Source organism: Pelophylax lessonae (assembly GCF_965119305.1).
Source record: "Pelophylax lessonae genome assembly, chromosome: 2".
Lineage (NCBI taxonomy): Eukaryota > Metazoa > Chordata > Amphibia > Anura > Ranidae > Pelophylax > Pelophylax lessonae.
Window position 1 is genome coordinate 100,541,679 of NC_138769.1, and position 25,464 is coordinate 100,567,142.

The 25,464-nt window shown below is 49.5% G+C and overlaps 1 protein-coding gene across 3 annotated transcripts in view; it reads left to right on the forward strand.

The window, feature by feature from the left end:
• ITSN1 (intersectin 1) overlaps positions 1 to 25,464 on the forward strand; it is a 348,624-nt gene that overhangs the window by 80,549 nt on the left and 242,611 nt on the right. For all 3 annotated transcript variants that reach the window (XM_082244896.1, XM_082244893.1, XM_082244894.1), the window contains exon 5: positions 9,959 to 10,119. In XM_082244896.1, the coding sequence (XP_082101022.1) occupies positions 9,959 to 10,119 (161 nt within the window). The remainder of the gene's footprint in view (positions 1 to 9,958; positions 10,120 to 25,464) is intronic.

A 25,464-nucleotide genomic window follows, 5' to 3' on the forward strand; every position in this document is an offset into this window, starting at 1 on the left:
AAATGATTCTATACTTTCCAAAGGTTGCTCTGTATAGATCTCTCCAATTAAGCTATTAAAGTGATTGTAAAGTCTCTGTGTTTCTTTCCAATAACAAACCTATTCTACTTTCCTCCTCTGTGCAGTTGGTTTTGCACAGAGCAGCTGGATCCTCCTTCTCGGGTCCCTCATGGCTGCTCCTGGCCCCTCCCTCCTGTTGTGTTCCCCCACAGCAAGCAGCTTGCTATGAGGGGACCCGAGCCTAGCTGAAGCGCAGTGTGTCCATTCAGACACAGAGCTGCCATTTGGCCCCAACCCCCTCTGTGATGATTGGCTAACTGACTTTGACAGCAACGGGAGCCAATGGCGCCGCTGCTGTGTCTCAGCCAATCAGGAGAGAGGGTTCTGGACGGCCAAGGGACTTGTGGACATTGCTGGATAGAAATAGGGCTCAGGTAAGTATTAGAGTGTGCTGAGGGGGGGGGGCGCTGCTGCACGTAGAAGGCTTTTTAGCTTCATGAATAAAATGCGTGAAGATAAAAAACCTCCTGCCTTTACAACTCCTTTAATATTTTTGTTTTGTTTGTCTGGAGGGGCTGCTAATTTGCAGATTAGTAATCTAATAAAGTGACTCTCTTGTGACTTAAAGTAGGGTTACACAAAAAGTGTAGCGGCTGACTTTTAATAAACACACACTCACCTGTCCCATGGTCCAGCGATGCGGCCAGCGGGAGCCTCGGTTCTCTCCCTTTTCTCCCTGCGGCGTCGGCATCACTAGTGTGGGCAACCAGCTGTGACAGCTTGCAGCCTCATAGCCGAGTGCGCACTGCGCATCGTACGTCCTGAGTGGACTGGCAGTATTCTGGGATCTGTGACGTGTGCCAGAAGATTGCAGGGAGGAAGGGGAGAGGAAAAATTCCGCTCGAGCCACCTAGGTGACCCGAGCGAATGTGGGAGTGGGTACCTGTCAAAATTTTGGTACCCGCTCCCCCCCAAAAATATGACTTTCCAAATGTGGCATGTCAGAGGGAGTGGAACTCAGCTTTAACTGCAATAACCACAAAAAACTGCAATGAAGACACGTAAGGGCTCATTCAAATGAGCAATTAAGCCCCTGCATTCACCCTGGAGCTGCATGTGGGTAGCACATACAGGTCCTTTTCAAAAAATTAGCATATTGTGATTAAGTTCATTATTTTCTGTAATGTACTGATAAACATTAGACTTTCATATATTTTAGATTCATTACACACTACTGAAGTAGTGCAAGCCTTTTTTCTCTTACGTCCTCCGACAGTCGCCGCCTCTTCATATTCGTCACATATGGGGGTATTAGACTTTGCTCCGAAGGAGTAGCTAGGCAACAGAATATGTTAACAATAAAGCTTTAACATATCCCACCCTCAAGGGGTGGTCCCCTCAGTCAATACCCTCCTACTTCCTGCAACCATATCTCAGTTTTAATGTCTAGCTTGTCAGGAGTGGCTGGCTCTCTCTGTGCTGGGACTTTTTGTCCCAGACTCTTTCTTCTTTTTGATATTTTGTTTGAGTTTTCTCTCTACCTTTACTTAGCTGTTATTTTTGTCAGCATTAGTTAGTTCTTCGGACGAAGAGGATCATGCGGACTGGGTCTCGGGCTGATCCCCCTGGTCGCAGGTCGTGGGTCAGTGGCTTCCCAGTCTGCCATCGAGCGTTCAGCCAGGTAACGCTCCTGGCACGGTGAACGACCCATCCCTGTTCGGTGCAGGGATGATTGGTGAGGTGGCTACCTCACCGGACGCTGTGCGGTTTCTGAACCGCCATTGTGTGCGTCTTGAGTAGCGACTCTCCCTGCCTCATGTGCAGCGGCTTGTTCGCCTGTGCGGGTTCCCCACGCCATGTGAGGTAAGTGTATCTATGTGGGGACCTGTCTGTCTGGGGGGGTCTCAGTCTGGGACTGTGTAACCTGCCTTTAATCACACTGCTTGTCTCCCTATCTCTCGGCTGCATGCTGTGGGCTGCAAGGGGGGGGGGGAGCTGTATGACACTGAGTATGTCAGGCTGGGCAGTGTGAGGAGCTGTGTGCTGTGGGGCATGTTTTTAATGGCATGTTGGGGCATATACAGCGATCGCTGCGGCGATCTGACATGTATCCATATTATGGGATGATATTGTGTGTGATTTTATGCACTGTGGAGCGGCGATTTCGGCGCCAAACGGCGCCATTTTACCGGCGCCCGCTCCGGCCGCATGGTTTACATGCACGGCGGCCATTTTCTTGTAGCCTCCATAGGCTTACATAGAGCGCCCTGGCAGCATCACTTCCTCTCTCCTGGAAGCACCGATCGAGGCAGCAGCAGCAGCGGAGTCTCCTCAGGTTTTATCCTTCTATTCCTGTGTTCCATTGCCTGTATTCAGTCTGTATATTCCCTGTGGGGGTCTCATTGTGCCTGAGTGTGGTGCGGTGGGCTGCGCTTGCCGCGCTTGCTGTAAGGGGGCAGTTAACCCTTGGTTGTCTGGCATACAGGGGCAATGGATTCTCAGGAGGGCAAATTTCCCACAGTCTTGGTGGAAAGCCAGGGGACCGCTGTTTCCCCCCCAGGGGGGGATTTGGCCACTATTGTGGCTGGCCTTGCTGCACAGGTGCAAATGCTGGTGGCTGCTCAATCTACTAAACGGCCCAGAGTTGCTCTGTCCTCTGATTCTGAGGGTGAAGGTGATGGGGCTGTTCTGGCGGGGACCCCCCTATCGGGGTCCCGCTCCTCTCTGGATCTAGTGGGGTCTGAGGTAGAGGCAGAAGTTGAGGGGGTTGATAATTCTCCCCCTGGCTCGCCTGAAGAGCTTGCAATCATGGATGAGTTGATTGCTTCCATTAAGCAGACGCTACGTTTGCAGGACGAGGTGTGTCCCCCAGCTGCCTTGGCGGCTTATGGGACGCAGAGAAGACGCAGGACGCCGCAGGTCTTTCCCTGCAATGCTGATTTTCAGCGCGCTGTTAAGGACCAATGGCGCGATTTGCGCAAGCCTTTTGCGGTACCAAGTAAATTTAAGCTGCGTTATCCTTTCTCGCCTGCCACTGATGAACGGTGGTGTGTGCCTCCGCCAGTAGATCATGCTATTGCGGTTTTGAACAAAGCCACTGCGATCCCGGCAGAGGGATCCCCTATTTTCCGTGATGCCACGGATGGGAGACTGGAGTCTCTTGCCCGTCATACTTATTCTGTTACGGGTTCTATGCTTAAGGCTCTGTTTGCTTCTCTCATGGCGGCCCAGGCGATCGCAAGTTGGACGCAGATGCTTAGGCGCGTCCTAGTGGCCGATTCGGCCTCAGCGGCGACCCTGGATATGGTGGATCAGATCCACCAGGGTGTCATGTATCTGTGTGATGCGGACCTGGACCTGATTCCGTTGGCCGCGCGTGTGCACAGCGTGGCGGTGTTGTCTCGCCGCCTGGTTTGGTTGAAATGTTGGTCGGTGGACCAATCTTCACGTAAAACCTTAGCCAATCTGCCTTATGATGGGTCTCGCCTTTTTGGGGAGTCCCTGGATGTGTTGATTAAGGGGATTACTGGGGGTAAGAGCACTCTCTTGCCCCATTTCCCCAAGGCTAAGGGGGCTTCTGGGAAGAAGCATGCTAATTTTCGGCCCCCTCAGGGGTCCTTTCGTGCCTTTCGGCCGCACTACAAGGGCAAACCGTTCAAGGGCCAGGGCTCTCAGAAGAAGCCCTGGTCTGGAAAACAGAAGTCCGGCCAATCCGGACCTGCGGCCCATAACAGTTCGGCCTGAAGGGGCGCCCTCACCCAGTTTTGGGGTGGGGGGACGCTTGCTCGGTTTTCTTCAGCCCTGGTTGGCCCGTGTGCGGGACAGATGGGTTCTGGAAATCGTTCGATCTGGTTACAAGATCGAGTTTCTCTCTCGGCCAGAGAGCAGATTTTTTCCCTCAAATCTACAACTGTCTCCAGAGCGCCTGCGGGATCTGCGCCTGGCGGTGCGGGACCTGAGGGCTCAGGGAGTGGTGGTTCCGGTGCCTCATCGGGACAGATTTCGGGGGTTTTATTCCAATCTGTTCACTGTGCCCAGAAAGGAGGGCAAGGTTCGTCCAATTCTGGACTTGAAAGCTCTGAACCGCTCTGTGCGGGTTCGCAAGTTCCGCATGGAATCCCTGCGCTCGGTGGTGGCTGCCCTGGTTCCGGGGGAATTCATGGCCTCCATCGATTTGAAGGATGCGTATCTTCACATCCCCATATTCGAGGGTCATCAGAGATACCTTCGATTTGCCATTGCGGAGGATCACTACCAGTTCGTGGCGTTGCCCTTTGGGCTCGCCTCGGCTCCGCGGGTCTTCACCAAGGTGCTTGCACCGGTTCTGGCATTATTGAGAGCCCAGGGCATTTCTGTCCTGGGGTATCTGGACGACATTCTGATTCGATCTGCGACCAGTCAGGGTCTGGAGAAGGACCTGTCTGTCACGATGCAAACTCTGCAGGAGTTCGGTTGGACGATAAATGTTCCAAAGTCGACTTTGAGTCCGTCGGTTCGTCTTCCCTATCTGGGAATGATACTGGACTCGGTGCAGGCGAAGGTCTTCCTGCCGGAAGACAAACTCAGGACTCTTCAGGAGGAAGTCAGGTCCCTCAGGGACGTTCCGAACTCGTCTCTGCGGACGTGTATGAGATGTCTGGGATTGATGGTCTCGGCTTTCGAGGCGATTCCTTTCGCGCAGTTTCACACGCGGGGTCTCCAAGCGGAGATCTTGTCCAAGTGGGACGGGCGACCTCAATCTCTGGATCTTCAGATCTCGTTGAGTCATCGCACCAGGGAAAACCTCCTGTGGTGGCTCCAGTCCCCGTTGGTGTCCGGGGGCAAGTCGTTTCGTCCGATCTCGTGGACGATAATCACCACGGATGCCAGCCTGTCGGGCTGGGGTGGTGTTCTGGGCGTTCTGTCCGCCCAGGGGACCTGGTCGGAGGGGGAGTCTTCCCTCCCGATCAACATTCTGGAATTGCGTGCGATAAGGCTCTGTCTTCATCGCTGGACGGACCGGCTGCAGGGCTGCCCGGTTCGGGTGCAGACGGACAATGCCACGGCGGTGGCCTACATCAACCACCAAGGGGGCACCAGGAGTGCCCGAGCGGCTCGAGAAGTGGCCGACATTCTGTCTTGGGCCGAGACTCATGTCCCGGCGATAACGGCGGTTCACATTCCGGGAGTGGAGAACTGGCAGGCGGACTATCTGAGTCGCCAGACCCTGGATCAGGGGGAATGGTCTCTCCACCCGGCTGTCTTCCAGATGTTGTGCGCGAAGTGGGGTCTTCCAGATGTGGACCTGTTCGCGTCTCGCCTCAACTACAAGGTGAAGAGGTTCGTGGCAAGGACGCGCGACCCTCGGGCGGACGCGTCGGACGCGTTAGTGGCCCCGTGGCATCAGTACAGGCTGATGTACGCGTTTCCACCGATTCAGTTGCTGTCCCGGTTCCTTCGCAGGTTACACTCGGAACGCAGCACGGTGATTCTTGTGGCACCGGACTGGCCTCGCCGGTCCTGGTACGCAGACCTCGTGAATCTGGCGGTCGACGCCCCCTGGCGTCTGCCTCTTCGGGACGATCTACTGTCTCAAGGACCGATTTACCATCCTGCTTTACAGTCGCTGGCTTTGACGGCCTGGCTGTTGAGACCGAGGTCCTGAAGGAGAAGGGTCTCTCTCCAGAGGTTGTTCATACCTTGATCAACGCGAGGAAGTCTTCCTCGGGAAAGGTTTATTACCGTACTTGGAAGGCCTATTTTGCCTGGTGTGAGTCCAGGGGGTTTTCACCCCGCACGTACTCGGTTTCCCGTGTGCTGTCTTTCCTTCAGACGGGTGTCGATCAGCGTTTGGCGCTGGCTACGATAAAGGGTCAGGTGTCTGCGCTGGCCGTTCTGTTTCAACGTCCCGTAGCTTCCAACTCCTTGGTTGGCACTTTTATTCAGGGTGTGCGGCATCTGGTTCCTCCTAGGAGGGATCCCTTGCCCCCTTGGGACTTGAATCTAGTCCTGTCTGTGTTACAACGTGCTCCTTTTGAACAGATCAGGGAGATCTCGTTGTCTATGTTGTCCAAAAAGGTCGCCTTTTTGGTGGCGATCACTTCGGCTCGCAGAGTGTCGGAACTGGCGGCTTTGTCCTGCAAGTCTCCGTACCTGGTTGTTCATTTGGATAAGGTGGTCTTGCGACCTAATCCTTCTTTTCTGCCGAAACGTGTTTCGGAATTCCATCTTAACGAGGATATTGTTTTGCCTTCGTTGTGCACGAAGCCTAAACATCCTAAGGAGGTGAGATTGCATTCTCTGGATGTTGTTCGAGCGATTAGGGTTTACCTTAAATCGACTGAGTCTTTTCGAAAGACGGACTCCTTGTTTGTTCTTCCAGAGGGTCCTCGGAAGGGCATGGCGGCTTCCGCCTCTACCATTGCCAAATGGATCAGGCAGACCATTGAACAGGCTTATGCCTTGCAGGGGAAGGTTCCCCCTGTGCCTGTGAAGGCGCACTCTACTAGATCTCTGAGTACGTCTTGGGCCTGTCGTCATGGGGCTTCTGTAGCCCAGGTGTGTAAGGCGGCGACTTGGTCGACCGTGCACACTTTCACAAAATTCTACAAAGTAGATGTTCAGGCATCGGCGGATGCTTCCTTTGGCCGCAAGGTTCTTAGTGCGGCTGTTCCCTAGGGTCCCTTGTTGGGGACTCCTGGCTGTTGGGATAAGTTTTGTATCCCCTGGTTTTTTGTCTTTTCCTGGGTTGTTGCTCCTGTTGAGCACTTATTTTTGCTGTTGCCCAGCTAGTTTCCTTCCTTTGGTAAGGTTCCTTTCTTTGATGTGGAGACTGCGTTGCCTTTCGGCGCGGATGCGTTTCCCACCCCTCATGTTTGCACTGCTTTGGGACGTCCCCATATGTGACGAATATGAAGAGGCGGCGACTGTCGGAGGACGTAAGAGAAAACGGAATTTTTGTAAAATCTTACCTGTAAAATTCCTTTCTCTGAGTCCTCCGACAGTCGCCGCCCCCGCCCCTCTTTTGGGGTTTGAATGTATACTCTACTGCTATTCCACTAAAACTGAGATATGGTTGCAGGAAGTAGGAGGGTATTGACTGAGGGGACCACCCCTTGAGGGTGGGATATGTTAAAGCTTTATTGTTAACATATTCTGTTGCCTAGCTACTCCTTCGGAGCAAAGTCTAATACCCCCATATGTGACGAATATGAAGAGGCGGCGACTGTCGGAGGACTCAGAGAAAGGAATTTTACAGGTAAGATTTTACAAAAATTCCGTTATTTTAATATTGATGATTTTGGCATACAGCTCATGAAAACCCAAAATTCCTATCTCAAAAAATTAGCATATTTCATCCGACCAATAAAAGAAAAGTGTTTTTAATACAAAAAAAGTCAACCTTCAAATAATTATGTTCAGTTATGCACTCAATACTTGGTCGGGAATCCTTTTGCAGAAATGACTGCTTCAATGCGGCGTGGCATGGAGGCAATCAGCCTGTGGCACTGCTGAAGTGTTATGGAGGCCCAGGAAGCTTCGATAGCGGCCTTGAGCTCATCCAGAGTGTTGGGTCTTGCGTCTCTCAACTTTCTCTTCACAACATCCCACAGATGCTCTATGGGGTTCAGGTCAGGAGAGTTGGCAGGCCAATTGAGCACAGTAATACCATGGTCAGTAAACCATTTACCAGTGGTTTTGGCACTGTGAGCAGGTGCCAGGTCGTGCTGAAAAATGAAATCTTCATCTCCATAAAGATTTTTAGCAGATGGAAGCATGAAGTGCTCCAAAATCTCCTGATAGCTAGCTGCATTGACCCTGCCCTTGATAAAACACAGTGGACCAACACCAGCAGCTGACATGGCACCCCAGACCATCACTGACTGTGGGTACTTGACTCTGGACTTCAGGCATTTTGGCATTTCCCTCTCCCCAGTCTTCCTCCAGACTCTGGCACCTTGATTTCCGAATGACATGCAAAATTTGCTTTCATCCGAAAAAAGTACTTTGGACCACTGAGCAACAGTCCAGTGCTGCTTCTCTGTAGCCCAGGTCAGGCGCTTCTGCCGCTGTTTCTGGTTCAAAAGTGGCTTGACCTGGGGAATGCGGCACCTGTAGCCCATTTCCTGCACACGCCTGTACACGGTGGCTCTAGATGTTTCTACTCCAGACTCAGTCCACTGCTTCCGCAGGTCCCCCAAGGTCTGGAATCGGTCCTTCTCCACAATCTTCCTCAGGGTCCGGTCACCTCTTCTCGTTGTGCAGCATTTTCTGCCACAATTTTTCCTTCCCACTGAGGTGCCTTGATACAGCACTCTGGGAACAGCCTATTCGTTCAGAAATTTCTTTCTGTGTCTTACCCTCTTGCTTGAGGTTGTCAATGATGGCCTTCTGGACAGCAGTCAGGTCGGCAGTCTTACCCATGATTGCGGTTTTGAGTAATGAACCAGGCTGGGAGTTTTTAAAAGCCTCAGGAATCTTTTGCAGGTGTTTTAGAGTTAATTAGCTGATTCAGATGATTAGGTTAATAGCTCGTTTAGAGAACCTTTTCATGATATGCTAATTTTTTGAGATAGGAATTTTGCTTTTTCATGAGCTGTATGCCAAAATCATCAATATTAAAACAATAAAAGGCTTGCACTACTTCAGTAGGGTGTAATGAATCTAAAATATATGAAAGTCTAATGTTTATCAGTACATTCCAGAAAATAATGAACTTTATCACAATATGCTAATTTTTTGAAAAGGACCTGTATAAATGGAAGCACACGCAGTGCCAGCACGGACACAGTCGGATGTCAAAGCTTGCCGCCTGGATAAAAGTGGGTGCACTGACCTGAACGTAGAGGCTCTGCTGATGCTGCATATTCATCCACTTCTATGGGCTACCTGCATGTAGCTCCATGGTGGATGCCAGCGGCTCTGCACAAAGGACAGGCTTAATCTTCTGTCTGAATGAGCCCTAATGCATGTCCTGCTGAGCATGTGCTCATCTCTGCTGTATTAAAGCGATGGCACTGCTTAAAGAAACTTCTGCATCAGATACACTTTTGGGAGTGTCAGACACTTGGTCTCCTACAAAGCACTGTATTTTGATCTGCCATCCTGTAGTGTAGAACTGCTATCAGGTTTTTATTACGGTCTGTGTCCCAGTTAGGAAGACTCACTCACTGTTTTGTCTTGTCTTGAAGTTGTCACCAGAACAGAAATAGAAGGAAAATCTTCCAAATGGTATATGTGTTTTATTGAAAGCTAAGATGAGAGATTTGGTGAGATTTCCTGTTGGATTTTAAGGGAAGTTAAGGGAGATATTCTGAAATGGCACCCATATGCGATAAAAAAAAAAAAAAGCCTTGATTGTTTCTATCCCCTTACCTTTTGCGTTTAGCTATTCTTTACCTAGCTCCTACCCATGTGTTCCTAGAATAAAATTTTAGTCCACAGCTCAGAATAAACAGGCAGCATGTAATCTAATTTTAGAGCATACTAAAGTCCTCAGTACACCTTGCTTCTCTCCATTGACTGTAATGGCTTTGTGCATATTTTTCTTTTCTCCCAGTGTTACAAAGTGGTATTAATTGTTGCAATAATAATGGATTGTGAGCCCAGTGATTGACAACAGTGGAGAGAATGCAGTGCAAAAGCTACAAAAGGAGCACTAAAGAGTAAAATGCTCATCACTATCAATAATCAGCCATTAGAATTCTGGTTTGAGTGTTCTCTTATTTTGCCTATAAACCTGCTATAATTCGCACTATCATTATATATTCTGTGTGAAAGAAAAGTAAAAACTATTCACGCCACGGCCACTTCCAGCTGTCAGCTGTGTTCTAGAGTGAAATAATCTCATGTGGCACATTTTTTTCTTCTGCATTTCCAAAGAATAAACCTGTAGCTTTTTAGGTAACCATGGCAAAGCTGTCTTGTTAGCAGTGAATGAATTGATAATTTTTTCGGTTCTGATTTCATTCCTCTGTAGGGCTCTGGCTGACATGAACAATGATGGTAAAATGGACCAGCTGGAATTCTCAATAGCAATGAAACTGATCAAGCTAAAACTACAAGGTTACCCACTGCCCTCCATCCTCCCTGCTGCAATGTTGAAGCCACCAGTCTCTGTGCCCACTCCTGCCAGTTTTGGTCAGTATGCTCCACGGATATATACTTTATGAAATGGTTGTTTGGCAGAGAGCTGACTGCTTTCATTTTTGACCAGTGGTCAGAACACAGCTCAGCTCTTACAGGAGGTATACAGTTATGGCCTAAAATATTGGCACACCTCCAATTCTGTCAGATAAAGCACCACTTTGCCTAGAAAATTGTTACAGTTAAAAATGTTTAGGCTTTCTCAAGTTTATTTCTTTTGTTTGTATTAGTATGACAGAAAAAAAGGCAGAGAAACAGCCAAATCTGACACATTCCACTCAAAACTCCAAATCTGGACTGGACAAAATTAGTAGCATTCCAAGTTTGTGATGCTCCTGTAATTTGTAATTCAACTCACCTGTATCAATTAACAGGTGCAATATAGAAATCATACCGGCAACCAGTTAAAATGGTAAAAAATTGACTCAACCTTTCTGTTGTGTTTCTCTGTGCCACACGGAGCATGGAGAGGAGAAAGAACAGCAAAGAATTGTCTGAGGATTTGAGAACAAAAATTGTGGAAAAGCATGGACATTCTCAAGGTTACAAGTCCATCTCCTGAGATCTCACTGTTCATGTGTCTACTGTGCACAACATTATCAAGAAGTTTACAGCCCGTGGCACTGTAACTAATCTCCCTGGATGTAGCCGGAAGAGAAAAATGTATCAAAGCTTGCAACGAAGGATTGTTTGGTGGATAAAGAACCTCAATCAATTCCAGACAAATTCAAGCTAACCTTTTAGACACAGGGTACAACTGTGTCCGCCCGCACTATACGTCGCCATCTGAATGAAAAGGGATGCTATGGTAGGAGAACCAGGAGGACCCCACTCCAGACACAGAAACATAACAAAGCCAGATTGGAGTTTGCCAAAACCTGCCTGAGGAAGCCAAATTTGGGAGAATGTGCTGCGGACCGCCGAAACAAAATTACAGCGTTTTGGTAAAGCCCATCATTGTACTGTTTTCAGAAAATGAAATGAGGCCTTTAACCACTTAAGCCCCGGAAGATTTTACCCCCTTCCTGACCAGGGCCTATTTTGCGATTCGGCACTGCGTGACTTTAACGGACAATTGCGCAGTCGTGCAACACTGTACCTAAACGAATTTGACGTCCTTTTTTTCCCACAAACAGAGCTTTCTTTTGGTGGTATTTGATCACCTGTGCGATTTCTTGATCATGCGCTATAAACAAAAAAAAAAAAGAGCGTCGATTTTGCAAAAATAACAATATTTTTCACATTTTTTTATATGAAGTACCCCAAAAAATGTAAAAATCTAAATTTTTTAACATTTTAGGCCAATTTTTTTTTTTTACCATATGTTTGATAATAAAAATTTTTTGCAAAAAGCGTATTTTGATTGGTTTGCGCAAAAGTTATTACGTTTACTAACAAAGGTAAAGATTTTTGTCGTTTTTTTTTTTTTTTTTTTTTGCGGGACTGCGACATTGCGGTGGACAGATCGGACCCTTGACACTTTTGGGGTTACCAGTGACATTACTACAGTAATCAGTGCTATACATATGCACTGTTTCTGTAAAAATTACACTGGCAGTGAAGGGGTTAACTTTTTTGAGAGGGAGGGGTTAAGTGTGTCCTTAGGGGCGTGCTTCTAACTGTGATTGGTTGTGGCTTGAGGTATAAGAACAGTGATCAACGGTCCTACATAGCAGAACCCTATGATCACTATTCTTACACAGGGGAGAATGACAGGCGTCTTTGTTTACATTAGCCGCCTGCCTTTCTCCCGCTTTAACGGACAATCGCCAGTGCCCGGCAGGGTCCGTGAGCGAGCAGGAGCGCGCATCTGGCGGAGCGTTCGCTCCCCAGAGCCTCACAGGGTAGCGACGTAGTACTACGTCGCTTTGCCTGTGAGGTGCTGACTGCCGACGTAAATAGTCGTTGGGCAGTCGGCAAGTGGTTAAAGAAAAGAATACAGTCAAACATGGAGGTTCACTGATGTTTTGGGGTTGCTTTAATGCTTCAGGCACAGGGTGTCTTGACCGTGTGCATGGCATTATGGAATCTGAAGACTACAAAAGAATTCTGCGGTGCAATGTAGGATCCAGTGTCAGAAAGTTGGGCCTCCGTCAGAGGTCATGGGTCTTGCGGCAGGACAATGACCCAAAGCACACGTCAAAAGCACCCAAAAATGGTTTAATACCTGGAGCAGTTGTCGAAAGAAGAGTGGTCCAAAATTCCAGTAGAGGTGTAACATTAATGGTCAAAAGAAGCAATTAATTTCAGTTATTTTTTCCAAGGGGTGTGCTACCAAATCTTAGATTGAGGGTGCCAATAATTTTTGTCCAGTCCATTTTTGGAGTTTTGCATTGGAATATTTCAGATTTGGCTTTTTGTTTCTTTACTTTTTTGTCTCATACCAATACAAACAAAAGAGATTAAAATGAGAACGCCTTAACATTTGTAATGGCAACAATTTTTTGGCCAATGTGGTGCATGATCTGACAGAAATTCAGGGATGCCAATTCTTTTGGCCATTACTGTACATGCAGCCAGTGACGTCACAGGCGCATGCCTGTATATACTGTATATATATCTCCACACATTACAATCTGACCATACAGTCTCTGTACAATTAACTTTATAAAAACTTTGTGATCTTAGGACCTGACTAATCTATCCAATCAATTTGAATCTATTTAGGCAGGCTTTGCACTACTTAGTTGTTGGCTGAGGTTGTACAATCAGATTTTAATGTGTGTGGTGAGCTTTAGGTTTGTGTTTTACCAGGTGTCTATATAAAAGATGTAAACCTAAAATAAAATGGTAGCTTGATTCAAATTTTGGTCATTTTTTTTTTTGGAATGTTTTTACATTTATAAACTGATAGTTATTTATACATATATCCAATCTTTATTTTACAAATAAACTTTAAAATCATGTGATTCCATTACGTGTTTGCCTCTTGTTGAGGCAGTTAGGCTTTCTAAAAAGGGCAGTCCAGCATGCCTGCTCACTTGTTGTATATGTTTTTCCTCTATCATATACTGAATATAAGTAATGTTCTAAAAAATGTCAGGCATTCCTTGAAGTTCTTACAAAACCGTAAGCTTAACAAAATGCCTAGAGTTAGACATGTGACCAGTACTGCAGGGAAACTGAAGCATGGTACATTAGTTCTTTGAGTTTGATGCTCTGCATAATGTAAATGTAAATTCTGTTTTCCTCACTTCTGTAGCTTTCCTTTAGTGGCCATTTGTTGTAAACTGTTCCTAATACTAATGTACCTCCTCTGCCTCAATCCCTAATATTTTATGCAGTCAATCCACATGTCCACATCCCAACAAGAAGCCTCAAACTTTCCAAATGGAGTTCTTTGCATTGTCTCAGATGGTAGATGTCTCAACCCTTTTGCTGCCAGAAACGTTTTTGCAAAAAATGTAATCGTTACCGGGGGGGGGGGGGGGGGGATGTGGAAGCAATCGGTGGCAGTACAGCCGCCCGAATGCTTCCCTCTCACAGGCAGGAGTCTGCTTGTCTTATTTACACATAATCCTGTTGGCTGTAGAAAGTGGGAATTTGTGTAAAAACCCCCTGTGATCAGGTCAGTACAACGTACGGACCTGGCAGCAAAAGGGTTATTAGAGCAATAAAGTGAATGTGAGGAAAAATATCTGTTTGCAGCTCGTAGCAGATTAAATCGGTAGTAAAGCGCTGTGTGTGTGTGTGTGTGTGTGTGTGTGTGTGTGTGTGTGTGTGTGTGTTTTTTTTTTTTACAACCTGTAAGGCAATATAATGTGCTAGTATGCATCGCATACTAGCACATTCTGTAAAACTTACCTGAAAATTAAGCCCTCCAGCACCACGCTGTCACCGCTGAGAGGGCTGACATCTTCAACCGGTCTTCCTTCGGGGTTCGCAGACTCCGGCTGTGTGAGTGGCCGGAGCTGAGATGACGTCACTTACGGCACAGGACTCTGAAGGAACGACCCGGGTGCCCGTTCCTTTAGAACGCATGCGCCTGTGACGTCACTGGCTGCATGTACAGTAAACATCTAAATGTTTAGGAGATATTTACAGTACATATAGGTAAGCCTTATTATAGGCTTACCTATAGGTAGAAGTCAGAGATGGGAGTTTACGCCCATTTTAAGTTGAAATTTAAACACAACCAAATAGAGGAATGGCTGATCTCCCATCTCTCCCCTCCACCTTGCTCTCCCTCCTCTCTCTCTCCTTACCCTGCTTTGATGAATCTTATTAGTCATGGGTGCACACTGTGTTAAATGTTTTTTGTAAAACCACGCACACACACTACACCCTTCACTTTTATTCGTTTTGTATTTATATTGCAGCCCGAAACCCCGGTTGTTTGTTTAAATTCATTTTTTTTCTCATTAATCTACCCTCTGTACCCCATAATGACAAAGTGAAAACAAAATTTTAGAAATGTCTGTGAATTTATTAAAAATAAAAAAATGAAATTTCGTTCATTGGGCACCGCTCCTGATCTTTTTAACTATTGGTTTATACTGCCCTCTACAGGAGTAGGACAGGAGGCAGAAAAAAAAGTCTGGCTACGCCCATGGGCAGTCCCGGGGGGTATACTCCCTCTCTCTGCTATAGGTACTCAGTTTCTCTTACGTCCTCCGACAGTCGCCGCCTCTTCATATTCGTCACATATGGGGTATTAGACTTTGCTCCGAAGGAGTAGCTAGGCAACAGAATATGTTAACAATAAAGCTTTAACATATCCCACCCTCAAGGGGTGGTCCCCTCAGTCAATACCCTCCTACTTCCTGCAACCATATCTCAGTTTTAATGTCTAGCTTGTCAGGAGTGGCTGGCTCTCTCTGTGCTGGGACTTTCTGTCCCAGACTCTTTCTTCTTTTTAATATTTTGTTTGAGTTTTCTCTCTATCTTTACTTAGCTGTTATTTTTGTCAGCATTAGTTAGTTCTTCGGACGAAGAGGATCATGCGGACTGGGTCTCGGGCTGATCCCCCTGGTCGCAGGTCGTGGGTCAGTGGCTTCCCAGTCTGCCATCGAGCGTTCAGCCAGGTAACGCTCCTGGCACAGTGAACGACCCATCCCTGTTCGGTGCAGGGATGATTGGTGAGGTGGCTACCTCACCGGACGCTGTGCGGTTTCTTAACCTCCATTGTGTGCGTCTTGAATTGCGACTCTCCCTGCCTCATGTGCAGCGGCTTGTTCGCCTGTGCGGGTTCCCCACGCCATGTGAGGTAAGTGTATTTATGTGGGGACCTGTCTGTCTGGGAGGGTCTCAGTCTGGGACTGTGTAACCTGCCTTTAATCACACTGCTTGTCTCCCTATCTCTCGGCTGCATGCTGTGGGCTGCAAGGGGGGGGGGGGAGCTGTATGACACTGTGTGTGTCAGGCTGGGCAGTGTGAGAAGCTGTGTGCTGTGGGGCATGTTTTTTCTTGGCATGTTTGGGCATATACAGCGATCGCTGCGGCGATCTAACATGTATCCTTATATTGGGATGTAATGTGTGTGTTTTTATGCACTGTGGAGCGGCGTTTTCGGCGCCAAACGACGCCATTTTACCGGCGCCCGCTCCGGCCGCATGGTTTACATGCACGGCGGCCATTTTCTTGTAGCCTCCATAGGCTTACATAGAGCGCCCTGGCAGCATCACTTCCTCTTTCCAGGAACACCGATCGAGGCAGCAGCGGCAGCGGGGTCTCCTCAGGTTTTATCCTTCTGTTCTTGCTATCCATTGCCTGTATTCAGTTTGTATATTCCCTGTGGGGGTCTCATTGTGCCTGAGTGTGGTGCGGTGGGCCGCGCTTGCTAAAAGGGGGCAGTTAACCCTTGGTTGTCTGGCATTACAGGGGCAATGGATTCTCAGGAGGGCAAGTTTCCTACAGTATTGGTGGAAAGCCAGGGGACCGCTGTTTCCCCCCCAGGGGGGGATTTAGCCGCTATTGTGGCTGGCCTTGCTGCCCAGGTGCAAATGCTGGTGGCTGCTCAATCTACTAAACGGCCCAGAGTTGCTCTGTCCTCTGATTCTGAGGGTGAAGGTGATGGGGCTGTTCTGGCAGGGACCTCCTTATCGGGGTCCCGCTCCTCTCTTGATCTAGTGGGGTCTGAGGTAGAGGCTGAAGTTGAGGGGGTTGATAATTCTCCCCCTGGCTCGCCTGAAGAGCTTGCAATCATGGATGAGTTGATTGCTTCCATTAAGCAGACGCTACGTTTGCAGGACGAAGTGTGTCCCCCCGCTGCCTTGGCGGCTTATGGGACGCAGAGAAAACGCAGGACGCCGCAGGTTTTTCCCTGCAATGCTGATTTTCAGCGCGCTGTTAAGGATCAATGGCGCGATCTGCGCAAACCTTTTGCGGTACCAAGTAAATTCAAGCTGCGTTATCCTTTCTCGCCTGCCACTGATGAACGGTGGTGTGTGCCTCCGCCAGTGGATCATGCAATTGCGGTTTTGAACAAAGCCACTGCGATTCCTGCAGAGGGTTCCCCTGTTTTCCGTGATGCCACGGATAGGAGACTGGAGTCTCTTGCCCGTCATACTTATTCTGTTACGGGTTCTATGCTTAAGGCTCTGTTTGCTTCTCTCATGGCGGCCCAGGCGATCGCAAGTTGGACGCAGATGCTTAGGCGCGTCCTGGTGGCCGATTCGGCCTCGGCGGCGACCCTGGATATGGTGGATCAGATCCACCAGGGTGTCATGTATCTGTGTGATGCAGACCTGGACCTGATTCCGTTGGCTGCACGTGTGCACAGCGTGGCGGTGTTGTCTCGCCGTCTGGTTTGGTTGAAATGTTGGTCGGTGGACCAATCTTCACGTAAGACCTTAGCCAATCTGCCTTATGATGGGTCTCGCCTTTTTGGGGAGTCCCTGGATGTGTTGATTAAGGGGATCACCGGGGGTAAGAGCACTCTCTTGCCCCATTTCCCCAAGGCTAAGGGGGCTTCTGGGAAGAAGCATGCTAATTTTCGGCCCCCTCGGGTCCTTTCGTGCCTTTCGGCCGCACTACAAGGGCAAACCGTTCAAAGGCCAAGGCTCTCAGAAGAAGCCCTGGTCTGGGAAACAGAAGTCCGGCCAATCCGGACCTGCAGCCCATAACAGTTCGACCTGAAGGGGCGCCCTCACCCAGTTTTGGGGTGGGGGGACGCTTGCTCGGTTTTCTTCAGCCCTGGTTGGCCCGTGTGCGGGACAGATGGGTTCTGGAAATCGTTCGATCTGGTTACAAGATCGAGTTTCTCTCTCGGCCGGAGAGCAGATTTTTTCCCTCAAATCTTCAACTGTCTCCAGAGCGCCTGCGGGATCTGCACCTGGCGGTGCGGGACCTGAGGGCTCAGGGAGTGGTGGTTCCGGTGCCTCATCGGGACAGATTTCGGGGGTTTTATTCCAATCTGTTCACCGTGCCCAGGAAGGAGGGCAAGGTTCGTCCGATTCTGGACTTGAAGGCTCTGAACCGCTCTGTGCGGGTTCGCAAGTTCCGCATGGAATCCCTGCGCTCGGTGGTGGCTGCCCTCGTTCCGGGGGAATTCATGGCCTCCATCGATTTGAAGGATAAGTACCTTCACATCCCCATATTCGAGGGTCATCAGAGATACCTTCGATTTGCCATTGCGGAGGATCACTACCAGTTCGTGGCGTTGCCCTTTGGTCTCGCCTCGGCTCCGCGGGTCTTCACCAAGGTGCTTGCACTGGTTCTGGCATTATTGAGGGCCCAGGGCATTTCTGTCCTGGGGTATCTGGACGACATTCTGGTTCGGTCTGCGACCAGACAGGGTCTGGAGGAGGACCTGTCTGTCACAATGCAAACTCTGCAGGAGTTTGGTTGGACGATAAATGTTCCAAAGTCGACACTGAGTCCGTCGGTTCGTCTCCCCTATCTGGGAATGATACTGGACTCGGTGCAGGCGAAGGTCTTCCTGCCGGAAGACAAACTCAGGACTCTTCAGGAGGAAGTCAGGTCCCTCAGGGACGTTCCACAATCGTCTCTGCGGACGTGTATGAGATGTCTGGGATTGATGGTCTCGGCCTTCGAGGCGATTCCTTTCGCGCAGTTTCACACGCGGGGTCTCCAAGCGGAGATCCTGTCCAGGTGGGACGGGCGACCTCAATCTCTGGATCTTCAGATCTCGTTGAGTCATCGCACCAGGGAAAACCTTCTGTGGTGGCTCCAGTCCCCTTTGGTGTCCGGGGGCAAGTCGTTTCGTCCGATCTCGTGGACGGTAATCACCACGGATGCCAGCCTGTCGGGCTGGGGTGGTGTTCTGGGCGTTCTGTCCGCCCAGGGGACCTGGTCGGAGGGGGAGTCTTCCCTCCCGATCAACATTCTGGAATTGCGTGCGATAAGGCTCTGTCTTCATCGCTGGACGGACCGGCTGCAGGGCTGCCCGGTTCGGGTGCAGACGGACAATGCCACGGCGGTGGCCTACATCAACCACCAAGGGGGCACCAGGAGTGCCCGAGCGGCTCGAGAAGTGGCCGACATTCTATCTTGGGCCGAGACTCATGTCCCGGCGATAACGGCGGTTCACATTCCGGGAGTGGAGAACTGGCAGGCGGACTATCTGAGTCGCCAGACCCTGGATCAGGGGGAATGGTCTCTCCACCCGACTGTCTTCCAGATGTTGTGCGCGAAGTGGGGTCTTCCAGATATGGACCTGTTCGCGTCTCGCCTCAACTGCAAGGTGAAGAGGTTCGTGGCAAGGACGCGCGACCCTCGGGCAGACGCGTCGGACGCGTTAGTGGCCCCGTGGCATCAGTACAGGCTGATGTACGCGTTTCCACCGATTCAGTTGCTGTCCAGGTTCCTTCGCAGGTTACACTCGGAACGCAGCACGGTGATTCTTGTGGCACCGGACTGGCCTCGCCGGTCCTGGTACGCAGACCTCGTGAATCTGGCGGTCGACGCCCCTTGGCGTCTGCCTCTTCGAGACGATCTACTGTCTCAAGGACCGATTTACCATCCTGCTTTACAGTCGCTGGCTTTGACGGCCTGGCTGTTGAGACCGAGGTCCTGAAGGAGAAGGGTCTCTCTCCAGAGGTCGTTCATACTTTGATCAACGCGAGGAAGTCTTCCTCGGGGAAGGTTTATTACCGTACTTGGAAGGCATATTTTGCCTGGTGTGAGTCCAGGGGGTTTTCACCCCGCACGTACTCGGTTTCCCGTGTGCTGTCTTTCCTTCAGACGGGTGTCGATCAGCGTTTGGCGCTGGCTACGATAAAGGGTCAGGTGTCTGCGCTGGCCGTTCTGTTTCAACGTCCCGTGGCTTCCAACTCCTTGGTTGGCACCTTTATTCAGGGTGTGCGGCATCTGGTTCCTCCTAGGAGGGATCCTTTGCCCCCTTGGGACTTGAATCTCGTTCTATCTGTGTTACAACGTGCTCCTTTTGAACAGATCAGGGAGATCTCGTTGTCTATGTTGTCCAAAAAGGTCGCCTTTTTGGTGGCGATCACTTCGGCTCGCAGAGTGTCGGAACTGGCGGCTTTGTCCTGCAAGTCTCCGTACCTGGTTGTTCATTTGGATAAGGTGGTCTTGCGACCTAATCCTTCTTTTCTGCCGAAACGAGTTTCGGAATTCCATCTTAACGAGGATATTGTTTTGCCTTCGTTGTGCACGAAGCCTAAACATCCAAAGGAGATGAGATTGCACTCTCTGGATGTTGTTCGGGCGATAAGGGTTTACCTTAAATCGACTGAGTCTTTTCGTAAGACGGACTCCTTGTTTTGTTCTTCCAGAGGGTCCTCGGAAGGGCATGGCGGCTTCGGCCTCTACCATCGCCAAATGGATCAGGCAGACCATTGAACAGGCCTATGCCTTGCAGGGGAAGGTTCCCCCTGTGCCTGTGAAGGCGCACTCTACTAGATCTCTGAGTACGTCTTGGGCCTGCCGTCATGGGGCTTCTGTAGCCCAGGTGTGTAAGGCGGCGACTTGGTCGACCGTGCACACTTTCACAAAATTCTACAAAGTAGATGTTCAGGCATCGGCGGATGCTTCCTTTGGCCGCAAGGTTCTTAGTGCGGCTGTTCCCTAGGGTCCCTTGTGGGGACTCCTGGCTGTTGGGATAGTTTTTTGTATCCCCTGGGTTTTTTGTCTTTTCCTGGGTTGTTGCTCCTGTTGAGCACTTATTTTTGCTGTTGCCCAGCTGGTTTCCTTCCTTTGGTAAGGTTCCTTTCTTTGATGTGGAGACTGCGTTGCCTTTCGGCGCGGATGCGTTTCCCACCCCTCATGTTTGCACTGCTTTGGGACGTCCCCATATGTGACGAATATGAAGAGGCGGCGACTGTCGGAGGACGTAAGAGAAAACGGAATTTTTGTAAAATCTTACCTGTAAAATTCCTTTCTCTGAGTCCTCCGACAGTCGCCGCCCCCGCCCCTCTTTTGGGGTTTGAATGTATACTCTACTGCTATTCCACTAAAACTGAGATATGGTTGCAGGAAGTAGGAGGGTATTGACTGAGGGGACCACCCCTTGAGGGTGGGATATGTTAAAGCTTTATTGTTAACATATTCTGTTGCCTAGCTACTCCTTCGGAGCAAAGTCTAATACCCCATATGTGACGAATATGAAGAGGCGGCGACTGTCGGAGGACTCAGAGAAAGGAATTTTACAGGTAAGATTTTACAAAAATTCAGTTTTCTCTTCTGCCTAGTCAGGTGTAAGGACCTAGTTCCTTGCTGAGATCTCTGGTCCTGGCAATTTTTCCTTTTTTAGATAGATTTTTTTTTTGTCCTGGTTTTTCCCTGCGAGATCTAAAATCAACTGCAGGACCGGGCGGCGGGCTGGATAATCTAGATCCAGTAGTCACCCCAGTCTGGCCAGTGCGTGCAGACCTCCGCTCCGCACGAGGTCGGCCACGACATAGCCCCACTGAACGGGGGCTGGCCTGCGAGTTAAATGCCCAAGTCGCAGCAGCGTTCTTCCTGGCCGACAGCCCCTCATTTCGATTGTGAGGGTTTCTGTCTGGAGCGCTGCCTGCCTGGTATGGTTGAGTAGCTGTCCCTCCCCCTGGAGGGTTTTGGGGTGGACGTGGGCCCATCCTTGTGACAGTCGGGTTCCCCTTCCTCCCGTCATGCACCCTCCTTCACCTGTGCCCCCATCCTATCCCCCCCCTTTTAGGCTGGGGCGGTGTTGGTGGTCTGGTCACCTCCTGGGGTGGGGGCAAGGTGATATGCTGGCCGGCGATCGGCTGTGCGGGGGGTGGGTGTACCTGGTGAGGGATCCTGCCAGAGCCCCTTGTCCTGCCTGGGACTGTCTTTGAGGCCTAGGGGTCCTCCCTGGGAGCCTCGTGGTGCCACCATTTTCATTTAGCCTGTGTGCTTCAATGCACGGTGGCCATTTTGCGGTGGTTTGCCATTGAAAACGGCGGCAGCCATGACAGTGGAGCCCTCTGGCTTCCTGTGATTTCGGCAGTGGGAGCCCCTCCTCATCCCCTGGTGCTGACTCATGGATCCTTTTGTTTCCTGATCACCGCTCTTGCAGTTCAGATTCTCCTGGTGGCTGCGGTGCCTGGTTTCTGCAGGGTAGTGAGTCTGGTAGGTTCCTCTCCCTCTCTGCTGAGGATTGATTGGTGCTCTGTGACGGGCGACCGGGGGGTGCTGCCAGAGCAGTGGGGGTTCTCCCTTTGCAGTGTTTAATACCTTTTTGTGGGGTCCCCCTTGTGATTCATGGAGTCTTTGGTGCACATCTCCCCACCTGATCCCCTTTGGGGCTGTGGTGCCTTCCGGGTCCCATCCATCCATTGAAGTACTAACGGCGGTCCTGGAGTCCCTTGTGTCCCGGGTGGAGGTGGTTTTTGGGTGACGGGCTTGCATAAAAGGGCCGTCTCCTTCCACTGCCTCATCTGTCTCAAATCCTGAATCGAATTCAGCCGCCGCAGAACGCAGGTCACCCTGCTGGGTCTGCGACCATGCGCCCGGAATCCTCAGATAGCGAGGATAGTTCCTCCGCTTCTGCAACTGTGCACGAAAAGGTGCTCGTGGATGCACTGATTGTATCTCTGTGAACTGTAAATTAAATCCCGCGCTACTGGTGTATTAAATCATGCAAAGGATATACAATAAATATATAAATAAACAATGAATAAACATATATATTATACACAATTCTTATAGGAATAAATATATATATATATATATATAATGTGTATAAAACGTGTACACGTGTAAAATGCAGCTGCTGTGACTCTAAGAAATCTTAGGAAAAAATATATACAACCAAAATTAAAACAGCGCTAGCATATAACAATCAAACTATTCCATATGGAATTATCAACATCATAATGTGAAATAAATTAATACTTAAATAGTCCTTTTAAAATTAGTGAAATATCCAAATAAAGTGCTCCAGTACAGAATATTATATATAAAGGTGCTCCAAGGTTATGGTGACCCCTTATGGTTCCCCACTTACCACAATGTCTGATTAAAACAGCTTGAATATATATGTTGCACAGAGCCTCCTTTCATGGACTATCACTCGGTATCCCTGAGTCTCCTTAGGTAGAAGTAGGTGAAATCTTCCTCCATAAGGCACCAGTTAGAAGATAAAAGGACCGCGCATAGTGAAGTATGTAATCGAAAGATTTATTGCCAAAAAAGGTTTCAAAACATACTCCCAAATGAAGCAAATTAGTATCGCTATTAAGAAGAGCGGTAGTGGAAGCCACATCTAGCGTGCGTTCCACTATACAACCAGGAAGTGCTTGCCGGAAGTGACAATGCGTCTAGTCCGTACTGGAAATTACGTCAACGCGTTTCGCCCTCCTCCAGGGCGTTTTCAAAGACCTTGTGTTGATCCCGGAGCTTGCATTGTTATGCCAATTTATGTTCACTGTACTGGGCTACTTGGACATCCTCCTTCTGCCTGCGGAGTCTCCTACTGCTCTGGTGGAAAACCTGGAAATCTCCATAGGAGGTTGGGGGAGTTTGGCTGAATTCTGAATTTTCAGAAGTCTGCTCTGGTTGTTCCGTCCACAAGCTGGACTATCTGGGTCTAACTCTAGACTCTGACTTAGCTAGAGTGCTCCTTTTCTCTGGACAAGCTACAGGCTGCAATTCGTCTTCTGCTGTCCAGCAGATGGTCATCCCTCTGGCCTTGCATGTAGCTGCTGGGCCTGATGGTGTCTACCTTTTTGAGGTGGTTCCATACGAGGTCTCTGCAAGGGAGATTCTGGCCAAATGGGACAAGAATCCGCAGTCTCTGGTTCCTCCCCTTGTTTTGGAGAGTGGTCACCATGGATGCCAGCCTGTCAGGTTGGGGAGGCGTCCTCGGCAAATATTCTGCTCAGGGGATCTGGACACTGGAATAGTCCAGACTACTGATCAATGTCTTGGAACTCCGAGCGATCAGACTGTGCCTGGAACATTATATGGATCATCTTCAGGGCTGTCCAGTGCGTATTTAATCAGACAATGCCACAGCGTGGCTTGTGTCAGTGACCGGGAGGCCACAAAAAGTGTCCTGGCTGCTCTGGAGGTAGCCGGCATTCTAAGGTGGGCAGAACGGTTCGTTCCAGCCCTCTCCGCTGTATACATTCCTGGGGTGGAAAACTGGCTGGCGTTGGACCAAGGAGAGTGGTTCCTTAATCTGGAGGGGTTTTATCAGTTGTATCTCCGGTGGGGCATGCCCGAGTTGGCTTCCTGGTTCAACAGAAAGGTGCAGAGGTTTGTGGCTCAGTCACGGGATCCTCTGGCGGACATTGCAAATGTGCTGGTGGCCCCGTGGGGTCAGTATAGTCTGATTTTCACCTTCCCCCCTCTCAAGCTTCTGCCAAGACTTCTACGCAGGATCAAGGCAGAAGGAATTGCGGTCATCTTAGTGGCTCTAAACTGGTCTCACTGGGCTTGGTACGCCGATCTGGTTCAGCTGGTTGCCGACGTTCCTGGGAAGCTTCCTCTCAGGGAGGAACTGCTGTCCCAAGGACCAATCTTCCGTCCTGCTTTACAGTTGTGAGTCCATGTTTCCAAAGCTAATAAAAGCTAGGAAACCTTCTAGGAAGATCTGCCGTAGTACGTCAGTCATACATTGCATGGTGTGAGTCTCTTGGGGTTCATCCTCGTTCTTGTTTGGTGGCTACGATTTTGACTTTCCTTCAACGGGGGGGGGGGGGTGAGCAGAAACTGGCCTTGAGTACTATCAAGGGTCAGGTGTAGACCTTAGCGTTATTATTTCAATTGCCTTTGGCCACATACTCCCTGGTGTGTACTTTTCTTCAGGGAGTTAGGCACTTGGACACCTCCAGTGCGGTCTCTGTTGCCGCCTTGGCACCTTGATTTGGTGCTCTGTCCTCCAGAACCCTCTTTTTGAGAATCTTCAGGAGATTCCCCTGCTTACGCTGTCCCAGAAGGTGAACTTTTTGGTGGCTTTCACCTCTGCTCGCAGGGTGTTGGAATGGCGGCGTTATCCTATCGTTCACCTTACTGGTGGTTCACAGTGATTAGGAGGTTCTTCCCCCCGTCTGTCGTTCCTTCCTCAGGTTGTCTCTGTTTTTCAGTTGAATGAAGACATTGTGTTTACTTCCCTGTGTCCAGGCCAACACATCCAAAGGAAATTGGCTTGCATGCCTTGGATGTGGACCGGCAATTAGGGTGTAGCTGGCAGTTACGGAGTCTTTTAGGAAGTCAGACTCACTATTTGTGCTCAAGGATGGGCCTCGGAAAGGGTTGTTTATTTCCTCTGTGACCATTTCTAGATGGATCAAACATATGGTGGTTCAGGTCTATTTCACCCAGGGTCAGGTTCCTCCTTTCCCTGTTGAGGTGCATTCTTCTCGGGTGCTCAGTGCCTCCTGGGTTTTCCGTCATTGGGCATCAGTGACGCAGGTTTGCAAGGCGGCCTCCTGGTTGTCGGTGCACACTTTGACTAAGTTCTATAAAGTGAATGTGTTGGCATCTGCAGATGCTTCCTTTGGCCGCAAGGTTTTTGCATGCTTCTGTTTAGAGGATCTGGTCCTCTTTGAGGGTGTATTGTTTTTTTCATGTGAGTTCCAGTTGTTTTGGTTGAGCTACTGTTTACCTGGTTGATTATAGTTAGCCTTGGGAATTTATTTTTCACTGTTCCCACCCCTCATGTTTAACACTGCTTTGGGATGTCCCTATGGTTAATAAGATCAGGAGCTGTGTCCATCAATGAACGAAAGAGAAAATGGGACTTTTGACTTGCTGTAAAATCAGTTTCCCTGAAGTTCATTGACAGACACAGCACCCACCCCTCTGTGCAGTTGCATTTCTTCTGACACTTCTTGTAACAAAACTGGCTATAGCAGGGAGAGGGAGTATACCCCTTGGGACTGCCCATAGGTGTAGCCAGACTTTTTTTCTGCCTAGTTTCCTACTCTTGTAGGAGGCAGTATAACCCAATGGTTAATAAGCTGTGTCCGT